The sequence below is a fragment of the Hordeum vulgare genome, chromosome 5H, assembly GCF_904849725.1.
Source record: "Hordeum vulgare subsp. vulgare chromosome 5H, MorexV3_pseudomolecules_assembly, whole genome shotgun sequence".
NCBI lineage: Eukaryota > Viridiplantae > Streptophyta > Magnoliopsida > Poales > Poaceae > Hordeum > Hordeum vulgare.
Window position 1 is genome coordinate 439,916,769 of NC_058522.1, and position 21,210 is coordinate 439,937,978.

The following is a 21,210-nucleotide window of genomic DNA, read 5'->3' on the forward strand; positions in this document are numbered from 1 at the left end:
GAGAGCACTTATTTCTTTCATCATGAGGCCGATATCTTTGACTCCATTCCATTGATTTATCTATGGACTGGACATTTGCCAAAACAACACGGATATATACGTGAACTGTGTCGGGGTAATATCTTGAGCTTCCAACAACTGAAGCATATGGTACCATATTCGTTTACAATCTTTTCTTATTAGCTTTTGAAACACCATAGTTTCCAGTTCCATTACCCTTTACTATAAGAACAGGCGTAGGTTTTCTCGTATGCATACTTTAGAGATCTTTCTTAGCATGTCCATGCGACATTCCTAATACCCCCTTTTATTCTTTTGAACTTTGAGGACAAGAACTTCTTTTCTCCTCCTGAAGTAGATTGACATCACCACTAGCAAGTAGGACATCATCCACATGCATAGGAATTGGGAAACGAATTTCCCATTCTATAACTTTGCATGAATGCAATTGTCCTCTCATTTTCTTTGCACAAAATCTTTCGATTTAAGTCATGTTTTACACCTTTACATATTTCCTTTGGAATCACATTTGCCTTGTAGACCCTTCATAAAGTCTATGTTAGTGAAATTCAAATGGTGGAATTTCACTAACATAGACTTTATAGTAATCACAAGTATCTGATTTTCACATTCCTAGAGACCATCAAAATCTCAAATACTGGCACTTCTTTCATATGGGGTTGTCGTTGCTCTGTCATTGCCAAAAGGCAAATTAATTCTATAGTCACCCATTTCCAAAAGGCAATAGGTATTACAGGGACCTGTAACACAAGATCCCTTGTAGAGCTAACAACAGGTGTTGTATAGGTCATACAACATGCTCCCCCAGATTACTCCATCTTCACTAAAGAAATGGCGTATCTTTAAACTTTCTTCTTTATGGCACTTTAAGCACCACTGTTGTATTCCTTAGTCTGCTTTCGGAACTATAAAAGATCCGGAAATACAACTATTTCTTTTCTTTAGGGGTATCATAATGACGGTATTCTAATGACTGTCGTACTCCCCTTGACAATCACATTCTTCATTAATGGATCACTTTAGATGCATAATGTGCATCACATCATCTAAAGTACAGAGGAGTCATGAAATACACTACAATGTATTTCATGTCTCTTTCTCCCCCTCGAAATGTGGCAAGAACTTTTCTGCCACAATTTCGAAACCCATTCATAGTTCTTGTGAAATGAGGAAACTTCGATTATCTAGCTCATTCATCTTATCACTTCATGTAAAATGAAGTTATAAGTTAACTAGTATGGGAGTACTTTTTCCTCATTTCATTTCATAAACTCAACAGAGTTCTTTATAATTGTCACTTTTGCAAGTCACACTTGCATATCATTCTTGTCTTTAGGTTCGACTGTTACTTTTATCCTTTCTGGATTTAGTGATTGCTTAATGACCGTTACACATAAGGTGTACGGTCGATACTAGGAAAGCTTAATAGCGACTCCATACTTTTCTCCCATAGTGGGACACATTAACCGCACATGAGTCATCATAACTTTCTCCTGTCATACAGGATAAGGCCTTTGCCAAAATTTCTCCCGCCATACACGGATTGTTGACATAATACAATTTCAACTTTACCCGGTTACGCACGCATTTTTCCCAGACTTTTCCCGCCATGCGGGTAATTCACTGTAAGGGACATATATGTCATAATTGGCTCTTTTGACTGCATATTCGATCATCAAATTCAGAAATAAATCTGAATTATCTTTGACACACATACTTGATCCGACGTTGGTCAAATTAAGCATGCATGTATCTCAATCGTGTTGACTGAAAAGGGAGACTGCTTCATAGAGAGTACATGAAAGACATTCGTCAACCAAGACTCTCAATGATATATCTCTTTCTTTTCTTGAATTAATATCCAAGAGTTCTTTTCTTGTGAAGCCATTCTTTAGAGAAAATATATTCCCTCAAGTTATGACCTTTCTTTTCCATCTTTCGGGTCACTACCCAAACATTCGTTTTCATGAATGAAAGCATGAAAAGAAAACTTTTAGTCTGGGAGAGCTTAGCTAATAAACAAACAATAATGAGCATAAAAAATAACCCTACGTTGGTCTGGTTAAAATTATGCACATTAAACCTTTTAAAACCTTTTTGTATATTCTAAATCACCGTTGTGGCAGAATTAGAATAAAACATCATTCTTCTGCATTAATTCCATATCACCGTTGAGCAGAAATGGAAATAATGCATATAACTCATAAACAATGTGATGATAGTATTTCTATTGAACAACTTTGCTAAGAAATAATCATCATCATCATTAACCATATGCATTTCTTTATCTGTGCTCCGCAAATTGATCACTTTCAGACAAAATTTATCACAGATTTAAGCTTTGAACATAAGATGACTCATACAATTATAATATTGTTATCATCAACGTTGGTCAGAAAACAACAATACCATATTTTAACTTTAAAACAAACTTCATTCTATTGTCATCGCGGAAACTGTTTGAATCTCATTTCACCCACAAGGGAAAAACTTTGCTAATAACAGTTCTTCCAATTAAATTTTCTCGTTGGTTCTAATTTAATTGGAGGATTAAACCTTTTTACTTTGCAGCGGAAAAACGTGAATATGAAAATTCATACACCTTTGCAGAAAAATATTCTGTTAAAATTAAAAATTCATGAACTTTATAATCTCTCTTATAAAATCCATGAATTTTTCTTTTTCTGAAAATCTTTCTTTTATTTTTAGAACTTTTTATTTTTCTTTTAAAAAAAAACATGTTACTATTACAGAAAAATATTCTGTCATAATTAAAAAATTCATGAACTTTATAATCCCTTTTATAAGATCCATGAAATTTTCTTTTCTGATTTTCTTTTATTTTCAGAACCTTCTTTTTTTCCAGAAAAATCAACATTTCTTTTACAAAAACTTCGAACATTTTTTTTTCTAAACATATTTTTCGTAGGAAAAATATGCAAAGAAGAATCATTTTGAATCTGCTTGAAAAACTTGATAGAAAACAAAAAACCTTTTTAAAGAAAAAGGAAAATCATGTGCTGCCTACGTCTCCCTGGCCTGTGGTGGCCTTCGGCCTGGGCTGGACTTCGGCCACGGCCCGCCAGCCACTCGCCTCGGCCTGGCGCCAGCGTGCCTCCCTGCAGCCCAACGCCTCCCCACGCCTGGCCTGGGCAGGGCCGAATCGCCACTCCCGCAGGCCTTTAGGTCTCGCACCGGCCGGCCTGCCTCTTGTCTCGGCCCAGTGGCCCGCCATCTCTAGGGTTTCGGCGAGGGGCTATCAGGGCCATCGGATCTGATCCGACGGCACCCCATCTCTTTCAGTGCAAAAAAAAGGGGGTGGATTTTGGCTGATGGAAACCCTAGCCCCATTCTATCCTGTCTCGCGCCGCTTGCTTCCTCTCGTGCAGTGCTGCTCCCGTAGCCTTTCTCTGTGGCCACGCCGTTTCGGCCAACGACGGGGAGGAGACACGGGAGCCGCAGCCTTTCTCCTGCAGCCTTTCTCTGTGACGCACCGGTAGCAGCAGCGCACCGCGGCTCTCTTGTAGCGCACCACGGCTCTCTTCCCTGTTCCCTCTCTTGCACACGCAACAGCCAAATCCGGCGCCCGCACTCCCCCTGTCAGTCGGCGTTCCATTCCTGTCGCCTCTTTGCCTTGCTCGACCAGCCCCTCCTCCCCCTTCTACTTCACAGAGAGAGACAGAGCGTCGGCTAAGCAATAAATTGCGGCGTCGTGGCCTCCCCTTTCGCCGGTTGCGCGTTCCTTTGCGGTGAGCACGCCGCCGTCGAGTGAGTTGGCCATGGTGCCTCTTTTCCTTTTCCTTTCCGTGCAGGGGTGTCCCGCAGCGGCATGATACGGTGGCTCCATCTCCATCCCTTTGCCAGCGTGCGCGAGCACCTTCAAGGTGAATGCGCCACCGTCAAGGGTGCGGTGGTGGTGCCCTTGACCCCGGTTGGGGTGTTGAACTTTCCCTTTGCTTTCCTTTTTTTTTTGCCTTTTGGATCAATCAGATCCGTTCTTTGCCTCCGAAGAGCTGGGTTCTTCTTCCCCACACCTCGGCTTGCCGATGCGTGTGGGGATCGAGAGGAACAGGCGCGGCCGAGGCGGCGCTCTTTGCCGGAGAGGACTCCGGTGAAACTTTTCTCTTCCTTGAACTTTGCCCTTCTTGGGTTAATATCGGGGATGGGGAATTTCTTTGCCTTGTGTCTTTCAACCAAAAATGCATCTAAAGCCTCGTGGCTCATGATACCATTGATAGATCCCGTGGATCTTAGGCTAGATGTGTTCGGTATGATGTAGTGATTTATTACCTTGTAATGCACTCGATGAGCTCCCTCCAGCTACCGTCGTGAGTTGGTGACGACGGTGGGGAAGGAGAGAGAGATGCGATAGCGGCGGTGATGGACTTCCCATCGCTTCAGTGCTACCCTCTGGATCGGATTAGGGTTGAGAGTGGGGAACCAGTGGCGGCGACGAACCTCGTGTCATATGCCATGGTCCCCACCTCCTCTATATAGCACTGCGCGACAGGTGCCCACCAGCCTTGCTTGGGCTGGACGCCCCCGATCAGGGCGTGGGTCAAGGTTCCAATGGGCCGTTGGGCCCATTGAACGAGAGATCAACCTAACAAGTAACACTACTAATTAAAGACGGTTCATAAAAGGGTGATATACTTCTTCATTTTTATTTACTGTGCATATTAGGTTTGTCTAAAGTTAAATTTTATATACTTTCACCTAGCGGAAAATTGTTTTTGGAGGCCGAGTTTCATGGAGTCTTTCAAATGCAAAGTTCAAAATTTGTGCAAATTCATATTTTTATTTTTCATGAAAATCTGGAAAAAAAATTACAGAGATAATGCACAAGTGTGTAAATTTGCAGAACGAAATACATTGAAATGAGAATTATGTAAAAAAGATAAATCTCAATTTTTTTAACACATGATACTATTCATACTTTTAGGCCATGAACTTGTTTTTTTTTACCAACGTATTTCATTCTGAAATTAGCACACATACTACTCATGTCCTTTTTTAGTTGTACAATTTTTTTCAAAACTGTTTTTTAAACCAAAAATTAAAAAAAAAATCCAAAACGCCATTCTCTTCAACAAGCTTGTAGAAAAATATATTGACATATACATGAGAATGTACGTTTAGCTCTCGGCCTCCATGAAGGTTGTTTTTGAAAAAAAAAAGTCAAATTTTTTTGTTCCAGAAAAATCTAAAAAAGTTATGCAAGTAAACAAGGATGTTATGTGTATGTGTGTAAAATTTCAGGATGAAAACATTGAAATGCGATATGTACAAAAAAGACAAATTTACACACATTTGTCAGCCTGAAAAGATGAATAGTATCATGTGTTTAAAAACTCCAGTTTTTTTTTTTTTGCACAACCTTCATTTCAACGTATTTTGCCCTAAAAATTTACACACATTTGTTTTATGCCTTTATGTATATCTTTGTTCTTCAGAATTTTTTAAAACATAAAAATATGAAATCTAATGAAATTCAATTTTTTTCAAAACCGAGCTCCATGGAGCTCGGCCTCCAAAGACAATATTTGCATATACATCATGAAATATATATATCATTGGATTCATCGTTGCATATAGTTTTCACATCATGTAAATTTATTGCTGCAAATGATCATATTGTTTTCTACAGCTTGGTCAATCTTTATAATGTTTGACTTCGGTCAAAGCTAATATGTGAAGTAAATAAAAACAGAGGGAGTACAAGACATTGGTGAAAGAGTTTGTTGCATCTATTAGTAGGGATTGTGTGTATATTAAGGTTGGTTTGGTTGTGGTAAGATGATCCATACAAAATCTATACAAGACAGATCAAATCCTACAATAACCGAACCAGAATATACAACAACTCCTAACAAATTATACACCCATGGAATACATATTGGTATCTTAAAAATCTCCTCTCAGTGTATCTAAGTTGAGATTGCGCCGAAAAACTTCTTGTTGCTTGACCATCAGGCTTTGTAAGCCCATATGCAACTTTATCTCCTTGGGTATAGAATGAATGTTGAGTAACTTGTTTGCTACTTTTTCTCTGACAAAATGATAGTCTATTTTAATATGCTTGGCTCTAGCACAAAACATAGGATTCGCTGACAAATATTACCTCCGGCTTTGTTAGACCCCCTAGTATTTTGAGCCAAACTTTGACCATTCATATGACTAATAAAATATAGAATATATGCTACAAAAAGTACACTATTGGATTTGTATTTGGAAGAGCTTTCTGAAGACACGTAGTTTGCATTTATTAGTTAAATTTGTTGACCAAACTTTAACCCAAAATGAGAGGGGGCCTAATAAACCCGGGCGGAGGTAATAATTGGCACCAAGATTATCACACCATAAGGATGTTGCTTTTGGGTGACAAACACAAGCTCTTGTAACAATGATTGAACCCAAATTACTGTTGTTATTTATTTATTTATTTTTATTTTTGCGGGGAATGAGTGTAATATTGCTCCAAAATCACTTATGTTGTTGCATTTGCAAGAGACTTACATTTTTGCTTATTTATTGAATCTTGGTATTATCTTGCACTCCATGATACAAGATCATTTATGGAGCATCGTTTTTTTGTCCCGACTTCCACAAATATCATTCCATGATGAAACTATGTAAGCACTCAAAACATTTTTCAATGTTACCAAAAAATCATTTTTTTAATTTGTTCTTTCCTTTTACTATTCACACGAACTCATGTGAGCTTGAGGTAAGAAACATAGTGTCCCTCCCAATCTCTCCTGCATACAAAAAATAATTGTAAGGTTATGTCTTCCATTTCGTCCTTCTTTCAACTTTAAGTACATTCTTCCCTCCCTCTCTTTGCTTTGATTCTTTTCCTCCTACCCCCGGGTTTTTTCATTGGGTTTCCTTAAAACCGCCTTAAATGTCTTGGCTTTTTTTGACAATAAGTTCTTATCAAATAAATGATTACCAGATAAAATATTAAAAATTATTTAGGTACATGAATCATGGAAAGGATTTAGTAAACATTTATATACATAATCACATTAATATGGACATGTAAATCACACGTTAACGTGCTAGAATATTTATACCATGTTGCAATGCATGGGCAATTATCTACTCTCATACATTCGGTTGAGCGACAAGTAATTTCAAACGAAGGAAGTAATTCACAAATGAAAAAACTAAACCCCCCGCCAAGAGAAGGTTTGGTAAAGACCCAAGAGTTCCCTTTTTTCAGAAGGGGCAATAGTTCACCTCCTTGTTATAGACAAGGGTCTTCCCTCAAAAAAAATGTTATAAACAAGGGTTCGGTTATCTATATGCAGGGGGGAAACCATCTGACTCCTTGGCTCCTTTCCTCTTGGATCAGCAAGAGGAAATAAAGTCACAGTGGTGACATCAGGCCCTAGGACTTCTTCTCCCAAGTTGGACATGTGCATTATGCTAAGAAGTGAACCAAACTAAACTAAATACAAGTTGAGGTAAAAAAAGCATCACGCTGAGCCAATCATAATAACTTCGAAGGCCATTTCAAAGTCTGTCAACCATCACACGTAAACCATTTCACTAATACATCCAAGTCAACCATCACAAGAGCCAATAGAAAAGGCGTGCAGTGGAAGCCTCTGACCTGCTTTGAGGAAACAACGCGTCAACGGGATGTCGGGATAGTTCCATCATTCAATAGGAGGCAAGTGAATTTCAACTTAAGTTGCATTTTATTTTTATGAGATCAACTACCATTAGGCAGTGTAGTCAACTACTGAGACAGATGTTGAGTGCCTCCTCAAATGTCTTGATAACTAAATGCAAGGAGAGTCCACATACCTCACGGCTCAGCAGATGGAACTCGCATGTAGAGTCATCCTGCTCCTCTTGCTGCCCATCAACCTTGCTGTCTCCCAAAACACTTCTAGAGAAGAAGCACAGGAACTCCATGTTGGGGTTATCCTTGACTTGGGGTCCATTGTTGGCAAAATGGCACGGACCAGCGTTTCACTGGCTATGGAAGACTTCTATGCTGTTCATCCGAACTATAGCACCAAGCTTGTCCTCCACGTCAGAGATTCCATGAGTGATGATGTCCAAGCTGCATCTCAAGCTACCTGTTCTCAACTGTTAGTCATAGGCCACTGCATCAGCTTATTCTGTTATGCTGCTGAGAAACACAACAGAAAAAAGAAAGGTCAACAAAACCATGGGAATCAAGAAACTATAAATATTCCTATTCCGGTCTCTAGTCATGCCACTGCTTGTGGAGAGATGCTAGCAAACATGACCCACTTAATGACAACTGAATCATACCAACAAGTACAATTAGGAAACAACTGAGCATCACATAACACTCATATTAAGAGTAACTGGATTTCCACATCACATTAAACTATTCCAAAGATAACGTCCAAGAATTATTGCATTCTATTCACCAGGGGCATTGTATCGGGAGCGCAGCTGCCAGTTTTGTTGCTGTCTTAATGAGAATACTTGCATGGTCCAGCTTTCAGATGCAAGGGGTGAGACCTACCTTAATTCCTGTAGGTTAACAAAAACAGGGAATGGTGAATCAAATACAGTGAAAACATACAACATACTGTTGGATGAGATTCATGAGAGAGAGTGGATTTTCAGCTCCCGGGTGCCTAGGCACCCTCTATGAACAGTAAAATCAAAAGAAATAGAAAACAAAAGGGATAAGTATATTTTTCGTCCTCGAATTCTGGCGATAGTATAGGAATCGTCCCTCAACTCCGAAACCGGTAAAACTCAGTCCCTCAACTATTTAAACCGGATACTTTTCGTCCCTCGCGGCACTTTAAGTGGTTTTGGTATGACGTGGACCCGGTTTTGACTAAAACTGTACACGTGGATTGTTTTGACCGCCATGTCACTTAAGTGTCCCCAATCTCTCTCTCTCTCCCGTGCATTCTCTCGATCCCCATCTCACACACGAACCCTAAACCTAGCAGCGGCGGCGGCGGCGGCGAATCGCTCATGGTCGCCCATCTCATAGCCTACCCAGCCTGCCAGCAACCGCCGCGCCTCACAGGCCCCGCCGCCGCGCCGCCGTAGTTCCGCCTCACCGCCGGCCGCCGCAACCGCCGCCGCCGCAGACCATGGGCGATTCGCCGCCGCCGCCGCTGCTAGGTTTGGGGTTCGTGTGTGAGATGGGATCGAGAGAATGCACGGGAGAGAGAGAGAGATTGGGGACACTTAAGTGACATGGCGGTCAAAACAATCCACGTGTACAGTTTTAGTCAAAACCGGGTCCACGTCATACCAAAACCACTTAAAGTGCCGCGAGGGACGAAAAGTATCCGGTTTAAATAGTTGAGGGACTGAGTTTTACCGGTTTCGGAGTTGAGGGACGATTCCTATACTATCGCCAGAATTTGAGGACGAAAAATATACTTATCCCAAAACAAAATAAGAAAAATCTGAAACTTTGCAGCATCAAAGATGATGAAAGTTTGTAGGTGTTTGCAAGTTTTCATGCCAAAAAACTATTCGAGGAGCTCTACACACGGAAAATATTTCAATGCTTGATTTTTTTGATTTTTTTTTACTGTTCATAGAGGGTGCCTAACCTAGGCACCCGGGAGCTATCACACCTTTCTCTTCATGAGATGCAAACTTGAAGAAAAATGATAACGAAGCTGATATAGTAACAGTAATATCTACCAAGGAAAAAAAGAGCCAGTAACACAAATGCAGAAACTAGGAAAACTATGAATACCCGCAAACCACAGAAGCAGTGATATATCAGCTATCCTAATGTCTGGACAAAAGAACTATATGTCTCCTTATCACTTGCTGTACTATTCTGAAATATAGAACAGCATCTGTTTCATACAATATATATTTTCACAAGATCAGAGAGTGGCAAATAATCCACTCTGTGCACCAAGAAGTAATATTTCAGAGCCATCAAGAGGAAGCAATACAAATATAATACTCCCTCCATTCCAAAATAAATGTCGCTGCTTTAGTATAAAATTTGTATTGACCCTTACAAGGCCAGACATTTCTCAGGGTTGCTTCCCTCTATATAAATTTGTACTGAGCCTTACAAGGCCAAACTATAAAATTTGTACATTTCTCAGTGTCGCTGCTTGCCTGCTTCTCTATCTCTGTCTCTTGTAATCTAAACTACTTGTATGCATATCTCAGGGTTGCTCCCCTCTATATAAACATGCAACCGTCGCCCCTAACGGGTTGCTCCCCTCTATATAAACATGCAACCGTCGCCCCTAACGGGTTCCTATAGACAACTGTTCCTGCTGCTACGTGGTGCTGCTCATGCTGCTACATGGTGCTCCTATTGGCCACCGCTGCCTCTGCTACACACGTGTTGCTTGCTGCTGCATGCTACCTTGTCGTGGCGTGTGCTGCTTAGCCCCCGATTGCAGTCAATGAACATGCAGCTTGGTGGGTGATGTACTGCTTAGCTCCCGCACGTCCAGCTCGCGTGCTACTGCTATTCCCTTCGCCATGATATTATTTTTTCTCTTCCGCTGCCATCATCCCTAATCTAGTGTGTGTCTTCTAGTTTTCTTTGTTTTTCGTTGTGTCCACCAAATCCGTTCATATTTTTTGTTTTTTCATGCCATGCGAGTCCACCATACCTTAGTCTATCAGCCTTTCTCCGGTCCTGATCCTTTCTATACAACTTTTGTGGACTATTTGCCCTACAATGCTTTATTCTCTTGATGTGCTATGTTCTTTTGACAACCCATCTTCTCTTGATACTTATCTTGTATCTTCAAGTGATGCGGTGTCTATCTCTGATGTGCCATCTCTTCGTTATCCCCTTTGGCTTGACTCGACGGGTTTTGAAGACTCTTCATGCTACGATGACACTCTCAAGACGCGGATTTGGATTATCAATTTTTTTTAGTATTACACTTCTTTAAATGCAATACTATTGCATACGCTTTGCATTTGAGAGGGGGTGTTAGGAAGTATTAGTATTAGTCTAGGAGCCCTTATTAGTCTATGTTTACTTTCCTTGCACCTCAAGTCATGTGTAATATATATATGCCCCTGGGGCCTTCAATACAGATAAGTTGCTTTCCTAACATATTTATCCTCACTGGAGTTGCTTCAACTTCTTCCCTTTTGATAGCATTGATAATTTATTTCTACAAAAAGAAGCACAAGTCAATAAAGATTGTGTTAGACAATGAGAATCGACCAGAAGAAAGTGGAATGAATGAGGAAAATAGTGAGGCCCAAGAAGGAAATCAAGGAGGAGGTTAACCAAATACACAGCAAGCAAGCCAGGAGGAAAGTGGGCTAGAAGAACAAACCAGTTTAGAAGTGGTATCTGAGACAACTGACAGACAGGCATTGTTATGCCCAACAATGGATCAACTGTCGTTTTCAGGGGTAAAATAGAAAAAAAAAATACTAGCCTGCAAGTGGAACTCATCTGAAGTTCAGTACATTTTTAGCTCCCCTGTTATCTCAGCGAGCTCACCTAAGCTAATATGTTCAACCCTGGAAATTAGCATTCTTGAGCTACATGTGTAATATAGATAGTCATTTACTCCAGGCTAAAACTTGTAAACAATTAGAACAGCAGAATCTCATTTTATTTGACGGGCTACCAATCTCCTGTATTGCTCAAGTATAGCTTCGTTAAACCCCCAAAGGCGGCCGCCGCGGGAGGCGCGGCCGGCGGGAGGCACGGGTGGCGGCCGGCGCAAGGGGAGGCGGCCGGCGCGGGAGGAGGCCGACGCGGCAGGATCCCATCCTCCCAACCAAATAAAAAAAGGGATAACCCTATCCTTCCAACCAAACAAAAAAAAGGGCTATCCCAGCCACCTGGTTGGGGATACCCACAACCACCCTAGCCTATCCCTCCAACCAAACACACCCTAATTGGATTCATCGTGCATTTCCAAACTGCTTCGTTATGATCCCAGAAATTTCAACAATTTATATATGTAACTGGCATATGTTTTATAAGTGAAGTGGTGTCATGACCAGACAGAACAAGTTATTACAGTGAGATGGTGAATAATAGCATGCATCCCAGCTGAAGTAGTAGCCTAGTAGATGCATACCTTCTTACAGGAACTTCAACCTTGACAGTGGAAACCTTCTAGCTGCTCAGCACTGAAGATAACAGTTTTCCTCAAGCTGTTAGCCTTAATTCCATTTGCCAAATTACGCTTCCACGATGAACTTCTGATCCTTCATCTTATGAACCGTTGAACTTTCTACTTGTCAACCACTTTAGTTTTCAAACCAGTACACATTAAAAAAAACATGTGTTTATGCTACATAATACACAAAGATAAATCTAAAATTTGGAAAGAGCAACGATTATATGGCGAATCATTATATATTCTCTAAAAATTCAGGTGCATTATGGAGTACTGATTGCTACTGAATTCATCAACCTCATGATATTGTACAGCATTGTGCAGCTTGTGCTCCTGCGACTTGCCAAAAGTTTTGTATACTACTCTCCTACAAAGTGCTAAGCTTATCCCTCCATGTTAGGTAGCTAGACTTGTTTTGGTTTGCAGCACTGGGAAGAAGGGCTGCATCGTCAACAACAATGTTGGAATTTTCATCGATTTTGTATGACACATCAATGCCTTCCAGATGAAGGTGGTAGACTACGATCGGGCAGGAGACAGCGGCTTGGTAATCTTCTTTGTTTCTGCAATCCTCATGAGCTTCGCTACCATAATCATCCGCCTCGCTTTTAATGTTCACCTGGTGAGGGCGGAGTCGCTGAGACAATGATCTGATGTCCCAGGAGAGCACCTCCTTGATCAGATCCTGAAACTCGTCTGCTGAGGCATAGAGTGCCTGCTTTTGCTGAAACAAATTAAGTTGGATGAACTTTAAGTCAGAAACTGGCTTTACGGTATATTGACCAAAAGAACAACATTTTGGTAGAGAGTTCACAAAGAAGATAACAAAATTTTCAGAACAACCATAGCACTTACTACATGCGCCCAGCAGTTGGAAAGTGAAGAAATGAAGTGCTCAGAGAAGTGGATAGACTCCACAGCTAATGCACCATCAACCTACTTGGACAAAATATCCAGCGTTAGTAGATGGCAAATAATCCAGGAGTAAGACGATTGGAACATTGCCATAAGAGGTCCACAAGTGACCCTGCCACCATCAAGGTTATATGTACCAAATAAACTATATGTGATACATTGGCAAAAGCACAAACTGAACTTTCGGCCTATAAACGCATAAATAAGATACATCTATTGGATTTTCAAGATACTGAGCTTCCTCTAAGTAATATCAAAGTAGAGAAGTTTGTAAGATAAGAAAAAGGTGTAAAACTGCCTAAAAGGTGAAGAATAAATATTTCCGGTCATGTAGGGATGTTTAGGTAAAAGAAATTATCATCTGAATACAGAAGATTAGCTATAAACATATACAACCCCGAAGGCGTGCAATCATGTATTTCGACTCATATACAAAGTAAGCATGTTCTGAAGAAAAAACAGAAAAATAAATGAGCTGTAAAGATCAAGAGAGTAATGAATGGAGTAATGTACCTCTAACCAATTAGGAATAGCCGCGCCATTCACGCTATCAGAATATGGCAGATATGGTTTGATATCAAGTACAGGCTGTAGATGGAGGTGCGGTACATTAGGAAGAGTTTGCAACTAACGTCGCTGAATTTGCTCAAATCAGTTGTATAATGCTGGAGAACATAAGCACTTAATGCGGTACCGTGCCATCAACCAAATCTACTCCAGAAAGCAAAATCGCATGACCATCCACTGCCTCCACCTAGAAAAGGCTCAAGCAAAAGTCAAGACATAAAAAATCTCAAGGCACAATAGAATGCTAAGCAAGAATAACCAAAATAGGCAATAATTCAATTTAATACTCTCTCCGTCCCATAATATAACAGCGCTTTTGACACTACATGGAGTAAAATATTACATACTGTGGTCTATCCTACGAGGTTATACAGAGGCATGTCATTCAGTTTTCATCAATATCCAATCAGGCACATTAGTTACTTTTCTTATAGTTGAAGTGACAGTGTAGAATGTCTTGCAGCATTGGCCAGAATGAAACCTCTCCAGATAGCATCTCTGTGTGGACCAATGTAGTGCAAAACATGTCCTTCCACAAAATGCAAGCAACAAACTGATAGCTATTGTCATTCAGATTACTTTCTACAAGTTCCGCAAATGCTAACAGTCCTAAATGCTAACAGTTCCGAATAGCGATAGTATTTGGTTATATACATTGAGCTATTTCGAGTGACACCTCCACTCCATCCTTATACGACGTAATTAGGGACAATAAAATAAGAAGAAAAGGCTGGGTCCCAGAAAGATACTTATTACTTACCTTTGCTACACTGAGTCCAATTGGATTAGGCCGATGCGGAGATCTAGTTGCCAAAACCCCCATCTTGCCCCCTTTCAATCTAGGCACTCTCACCTTTAACGAAAACGGAAGAACTCACTAGTTCAGCCCCATATCCACGATAACATTTAGAACAACAACTATCTGATTAAGAACTAGAACCAGCTAAGGGCCAAGAACAAATCACACCTTTGCTTTTAGCTTGGATCTAGCAGGGTCTTTCCACATTTTATCAAGATCGGTGTTCAGATGGAACACGTAGAGGATCCAACAATGCGAGTAACTAGCAAGTCCCTCTAGCGCTTCGGCCGCAACACGGGCAGGATTAAGCACCACGGTCGCTCTGGCCAGCGGCACCACCAAAGGCTGTCTCGGTGTGCCATTTCTGCAGGAACAACACACGTATATTCATGCTTACATCACCAACTCCTAGTAATCAAGCTCGTTCAGTGACTGAACAGCACCTAGTGGAGAAGCAGGACTGCACGGTGCCGATCGCTGCCATCGGGTACGACGCCGGGGCCTTGTCCGGCTTCTCCTTACCCGGGCTCGTCCCCTGCTCGCTCAGGGCCCTTCGTAGTGACTGCCAAAATCGAAGCTAAGCAGTATGAGATGAAATGCGCAAAGTTGGACCTGCGGAGCTTGGTGGAGGGGCCGACCTGCTGAGCCCGAACCCTGCCGCGGCGCTCTGCGGCGGCCTTCTCCACGGCGTCGGCCAGGGAGTCCTCTAGCTCCTGCACCCGCGCGGTCAAGCGGCCGCACCTGCGTCTGTAGAGCAGGCCTGCAGCAGAAATAGGTGCGTCGGCGAGGATGGAGACGCCAGTGTTTAATACTTGGATCCACGAGGCTACGAGAGAGCAGTAGTACCTGAGAGGATGGCGGCGGCCGCGGCGGCGGCGAGGGCGGCGAATCGCGCCATACCGGAAGGTGCCGAGGACGCCATGGCCGGTCAAGAGAGAGTCAAGACATTGGTGCTAACGGCCCAGCGCACAGGCCCGGTGCAGGATGGGCTGGGCTGATTTGTTATTCTTAACTTGAATTGTACACTGAAAAACAAAAGTTGAATTGGATGCAGAGTTTCTGCTCCCAAGCATATTTGAGCTCGGTGAACAGTAAAATAATAAACAAATCAAAAAATTCTAAATTCTTTTTATAAAATTGATTTTTTCACATCTTATAGGAATGTTATTTCAGGCTGATTTTTGCACGCACTTGAATCTTTTGTCAATGTTGTTCAAAAAAATCATTTTTGATTTTTTTTTTCTGATTTTACTGTTCACCGAGCTCATCTGAGCTCGGGAACAAACAGAAGGCACTTTCCAGTTGAATTGCACTATAGACCACTTTGGGCTACACAAACCTGAGGTGGCACGGCAGCGACACCAACCGATGGAACGCGGTGGTTCGGTCCAATACCATTGGGCGGGTCAAGGAGTGGACGCAATAACAACGATGGTGATTGCTGGGGAAAGCGAGGTGGCGGTGTGGGGTGAGCTCTACCCATCGAGGAGATGAGGCGACACCAACAGAAGGTAGAGGAACCCTAAGCTTTTTTCTTGGAAGAGAGGGGGCACCTGCTTCAGCATTGCTATACTTCATCATGTAGTGCGCTTGTACTTACCGCGATAGTGTACTTGCACTTCTCATGATGGTATATTTGTATCTCATGATAATGCTCCTTGTATTTCTCATGCTATTGCGTGCATGCCCGGCCCCGAGGAGGGCGAACGGGGTGGCTGCCCCAGCCCTCAAATCCAAGGGGGCATCATACTGTTGGAATTATGCCCTAGAGGCAATAATAAAAATAGTTATTATTATAATTCCTGTATCAAGATAATCATTTATTATCCATGCTATAATTGTATTGAATGAAGACTCATTTACATGTGTGGATACATAGACAAAACACCGTCCCTAGCAAGCCTCTAGTTGGCTAGCCAGTTGATCAAAGATAGTCAGTGTCTTCTGATTATAAACAAAGTGTTGTTGCTTGATAACTGGATCACGTCATTAGGAGAATCACGTGATGGACTAGACCCAAACTAATAGACGTAGCATGTTGATCGTGTCATTTTGTTGCTACTGTTTTCTGCGTGTCAAGTATTTATTTCTATGACCATGAGATCATATAACTCACTGACACCGGAGGAATGCTTTGTGTGTATCAAACGTCGCAACGTAACTGGGTGACTATAAAGATGCTCTACAGGTATCTCCGAAGGTGTTAGTTGAGTTAGTATGGATCAAGACTGGGATTTGTCACTCCGTGTGACGGAGAGGTATCTCCGGGCCCACTCGGTAATACAACATCACACACAAGCCTTGCAAAGCAATGTAACTTAGTGTAAGTTGCGGGATCTTGTATTACGGAACGAGTAAAGAGACTTGTCGGTAAACGAGATTGAAATAGGTATGCGGATACTAACGATCGAATCTCGGGCAAGTAACATACCGAAGGACAAAGGGAATGACATACGGGATTATATGAATCCTTGGCACTGAGGTTCAAACGATAAGATCTTCGTAGAATATGTAGGATCCAATATGGGCATCCAAGTCCCGCTATTGGATATTGACCGAGGAGTCTCTCGGGTCATGTCTACATAGTTCTCGAACCCGCAGGGTCTGCACACTTAAGGTTCGACGTTGTTTTATGCGTATTTGAGTTATATGGTTGGTTACCGAATGTTGTTCGGAGTCCCGGATGAGATCACGGACGTCACGAGGGTTTCCGGAATGGTCCGGAAACGAAGATTGATATATAGGATGACCTCATTTGATTACCGGAAGGTTTTCGGAGTTACCGGGAATGACGAATGGGTTCCGGGAGTTCACCGGGGGGGGGGGGGCAACCCACCCCGGGGAAGCCCATAGGCCATGAGGGTGGCGCACCAGCCCTTAGTGGGCTGGTGGGACAGCCCAAAAGGGCCCTATGCGCCATACAAAGGAAAATCAAAGAGAAAGAAAAAAAAGGGAGGTGGGAAGGAAGGGAAGGACTCCCACCCACCAAACCAAGTCCAACTCGGTTTGGGGGGGGAGCCTTCCCCCCTTGGACTCGGCCGACCCCCTTGGGGCTCCTTGAGCCCCAAGGCAAGGTCCCCTCCCTCCCACCTATATATACGGAGGTATTGGGGCTGATTTGACACGACTTTTCCACGGCAGCCCGACCACATACCTCCACGGTTTTTCCTCTAGATCGCGTTTCTGCGGAGCTCGGGCGGAGCCCTGCTGAGACAAGGTCATCACCAACCTCCGGAGCGCCGTCACGCTGCCGGAGAACTCTTCTACCTCTCCGTCTCTCTTGCTGGATCAAGAAGGCCGAGATCATCGTCGAGCTGTACGTGTGCTGAACGCGGAGGTGCCGTCCGTTTGGTACTTGATCGTGGGACTGATCGCGGGATTGTTCGCGGGGCAGATCGAGGGACGTGAGGACGTTCCACTACATCAACCGCGTTCACTAACGCTTCTGCTGTACGATCTACAAGGGTACGTAGATCACTCATCCCCTCTCGTAGATGGACATCACCATGATAGGTCTTCGTGCGCGTAGGAAATTTTTTGTTTATCATGCGACGTTCCCCAACAGTGGTATCAGAGCTAGGTTCATGCGTAGATGTCTTCTCGAGTAGAACACAAAAGTTTTTGTGGGCGGTGATGTGCGTTTTGCTGCCCTCCTTAGTCTTTTGTTGATTCCGCGGTATTGTTGGATTGAAGCGGCTTGGACCGACATTACTCGTACGCTTACGAGAGACTGGTTTCATCGTTACGAGTAACCCCGTTGCTCAAAGATGACTGGCAAGTGTCGGTTTCTCCAACTTTAGTTGAATCGGATTTGACCGAGGAGGTCCTTGGATGAGGTTAAATAGCAACTCATATATCTCCGTTGTGGTGCTTGCGTAAGTAAGATGCGATCCTACTAGATACCCATGGTCACCACGTAAAACATGCAACAACAAAATTAGAGGACGTCTAACTTGTTTTTGCAGGGTATGCTTGTGATGTGATATGGCCAACGATGTGATGTGATATATTGGATGTATGAGATGATCATGTTGTAATAGTTAATATCGACTTGCACGTCGATGGTACGGCAACCGGCAGGAGCCATAGGGTTGTCTTTAAACTAACGTTTTTGCTTACAGATGCGTTTACTATATTGCTAGGACGTAGCTTTAGTAGTAATAGCATGAGTAGCACGACAACCCCGATGGTGACACGTTGATGGAGATCATGGTGTGGCGCCGGTGACAAGAAGATCGTGCCGGTGCTTTGGTGATGGAGATCAAGAAGCACGTGATGATGGCCATATCATGTCACTTATGAATTGCATGTGATGTTAATCCTTTTATGCACCTTATTTTGCTTAGAACGACGGTAGCATTATGAGGTGATCTCTCACTAAAATTTCAAGACGAAATTGTGTTCTCCCCGACTGTGCACCGTTGCTACAGTTCGTCGTTTCGAGACACCACGTGATGATCGGGTGTGATAGACTCAACGTTCACATACAACGGGTGCAAAACAGTTGCGCACGCGGAACACTCGGGTTAAGCTTGACGAGCCTAGCATGTGCAGACATGGCCTCGGAACACATGAGACCGAAAGGTCGATCATGAATCATATAGATGATATGATTAGCATAGGGATGCTTACCACTGAAACTATACTCAACTCACGTGATGATCGGACTTGAGCTAGTGTAAGTGGATCATGAACCACTCAAATGACTAGAGAGATGTACTTTTTGAGTGGGAGTTTAGCAAATAATTTGATTAAGTTAAACTCTAATTATCTTGAACATAGTCTAAGTCCACTTTGAATATATTTGTGTTGTAGATCATGGCTCACGCGACAGTCACCCTGAATTTTAATACGTTCCTAGAGAAAGCTAAGTTGAAAGATGATGGAAGCAACTTTGTAGACTGGGCTCGTAATCTTAAGCTAATCTTACAAGCTGGGAAGAAGGATTATGTCCTTAATGCTGCGCTAGGAGATGAACCACCCGCTACGGCTGATCAGGATGTTAAGAATGCTTGGTTAGCACGTAAGGAGGACTACTCAATAGTTCAATGTGCAGTCTTATATGGCTTAGAACCGGGACTTCAACGTCGCTTTGAGCGTCATGGAGCATTTGAGATGTTCCAGGAGTTGAAGTTTATCTTTCAGAAGAACGCCCGGATCGAGAGGTATGAGACCTCTGATAAATTCTATGCTTGCAAGATGGAGGAAAACTCGTCTGTCAGTGAACATGTGCTCAAAATGTCTGGGTACTCAAACCGTCTAACTGAGCTGGGGATTGAACTCCCGCAAGAGGCTATCAATGACAGAATCCTTCAATCACTGCCGCCAAGCTATAAAGGCTTTGTGTTGAACTACAACATGCAAGGGATGAACAAGTCTCCCGGCGAGTTGTTTGCGATGCTGAAAGTCGCAGAGTCTGAACTCCGTAAAGAGCATCAAGTGTTGATGGTGAAGAAGACCACTAGTTTCAAGAGAAACGGCAAAGGCAAGAAGGGTAATTCGAAGAAGAGCGGCAAGCCTGTTGCCAATCCGACGAAGAAACCCAAAGCTGGACCTAAGCCTGAAACGGAGTGTTACTATTGCAAGGGTATGGGTCACTGGAAGCGCAATTGCCCCAAATATCTGGCAGATAAGAAGGCGGCCAAAGAAAAATCAGGTATATTTGATATACATGTTATCGATGTGTACTTAACCGGCTCTCGTAGTAGTGCCTGGGTATTCAATACCGGTTCTGTTGCTCATATTTGCAACTCAAAACAGGAACTGCGGAATAGACGAAGGCTGGCAAAAGATGAAGTGACGATGCGCGTAGGAAATGGTTCCAAGGTTGATGCAATCACCGTCGGCACAGTTTCACTTCAGTTACCATCAGGATTAGTGATGAACTTAAATCATTGTTATTTAGTGCCTGCATTGAGCATGAACATTATATCTGGATCTTGTTTATTGCGAGATGGTTACTCTTTTAAGTCAGAGAATAATGGTTGTTCTATTTCTATGAGTAACATCTTTTATGGTCATGCACCTAATGTGAGAGGATTGTTCATATTGAATCTTGATAGCGATACACATATACATAACATTGAGACCAAAAGAGTTAGGGTTAATAATGATAGCGCCATATTTTTGTGGCACTGCCGCTTAGGTCATATTGGTGTAAAGCGCATGAAGAAACTCCATGCTGATGGACTTTTGGAGTCACTTGACTTTGATTCACTTCACACATGCGAACCATGCCTCATGGGGAAGATGACTAAGACTCCGTTCTCCGGAACAATGGAGCGTGCAAGTGACTTGTTGGAAATCATACATATCGATGTATGCGGTCCGATGAGCGTAGAGGCACGCGGCAGATATCGTTATTTTCTCACCTTCACTAATGATTTGAGTAGATATGGTTATGTCTACTTGATGAAGCACAAGTCTGAAACGTTTGAGAAGTTCAAGCAATTTCAGAGTGACGTTGAAAATCATCGTAACAAGAAGATCAAGTTCCTACGATCTGGTCGTGGGGGTGAATATCTAAGTTTCGAGTTTGGTGCTCACTTAAGACAATGTGGAATTGTTTCACAGTTGACCCCGCCTAGAACACCACAGCGTAATGGTGTGTCCGAACGTCGTAATCGTACTCTATTAGAGATGGTGCGATCTATGATGTCTCTTACTGATTTGCCGTTATCGTTTTGGGGTTATGCATTAGAAACAACTGCATTCACTTTAAATAGGGCACCATCAAAATCCGTTGAGACGACACCATACGAACTGTGGTATGGCAAATGGCCAAAACTGTCGTTTCTTAAAGTTTGGGGATGT

At 42.6% G+C, this 21,210-nt stretch overlaps 1 protein-coding gene across 1 annotated transcript; it reads right to left on the bottom strand.

Annotated features, from left to right (window-relative positions):
- Positions 1 to 12,336: 12,336 nt before the first annotated feature.
- Positions 12,337 to 15,356, bottom strand: LOC123397900 (tRNA (adenine(37)-N6)-methyltransferase). The gene is made up of 9 exons (XM_045092421.1): positions 15,244 to 15,356; positions 15,036 to 15,157; positions 14,841 to 14,959; positions 14,566 to 14,761; positions 14,359 to 14,451; positions 13,726 to 13,785; positions 13,545 to 13,619; positions 12,972 to 13,052; positions 12,337 to 12,840 (listed from the first exon to the last, which is right to left on the bottom strand). Exons 1-9 carry the CDS (start codon positions 15,317 to 15,319, stop codon positions 12,484 to 12,486), a joined length of 1,179 nt encoding a protein of 392 aa, XP_044948356.1. The 5' UTR covers positions 15,320 to 15,356; the 3' UTR covers positions 12,337 to 12,483.
- Positions 15,357 to 21,210: the final 5,854 nt, after the last annotated feature.

Bases quoted from the DNA above. Each gene is read 5' to 3' on its own strand.
- LOC123397900 (XM_045092421.1), bottom strand. From the start codon at position 15,319: ATGGCGTCCTCGGCACCTTCCGGTATGGCGCGATTCGCCGCCCTCGCC. The intron at 14,960-15,035 runs GTCGGCCCCTCC...CGATTTTGGCAG, and splicing joins GCAGGGTTCGGGCTCAGCAG to TCACTACGAAGGGCCCTGAG. The intron at 14,762-14,840 runs GTGCTGTTCAGT...TTGTTCCTGCAG, and splicing joins CAGTCCTGCTTCTCCACTAG to AAATGGCACACCGAGACAGC.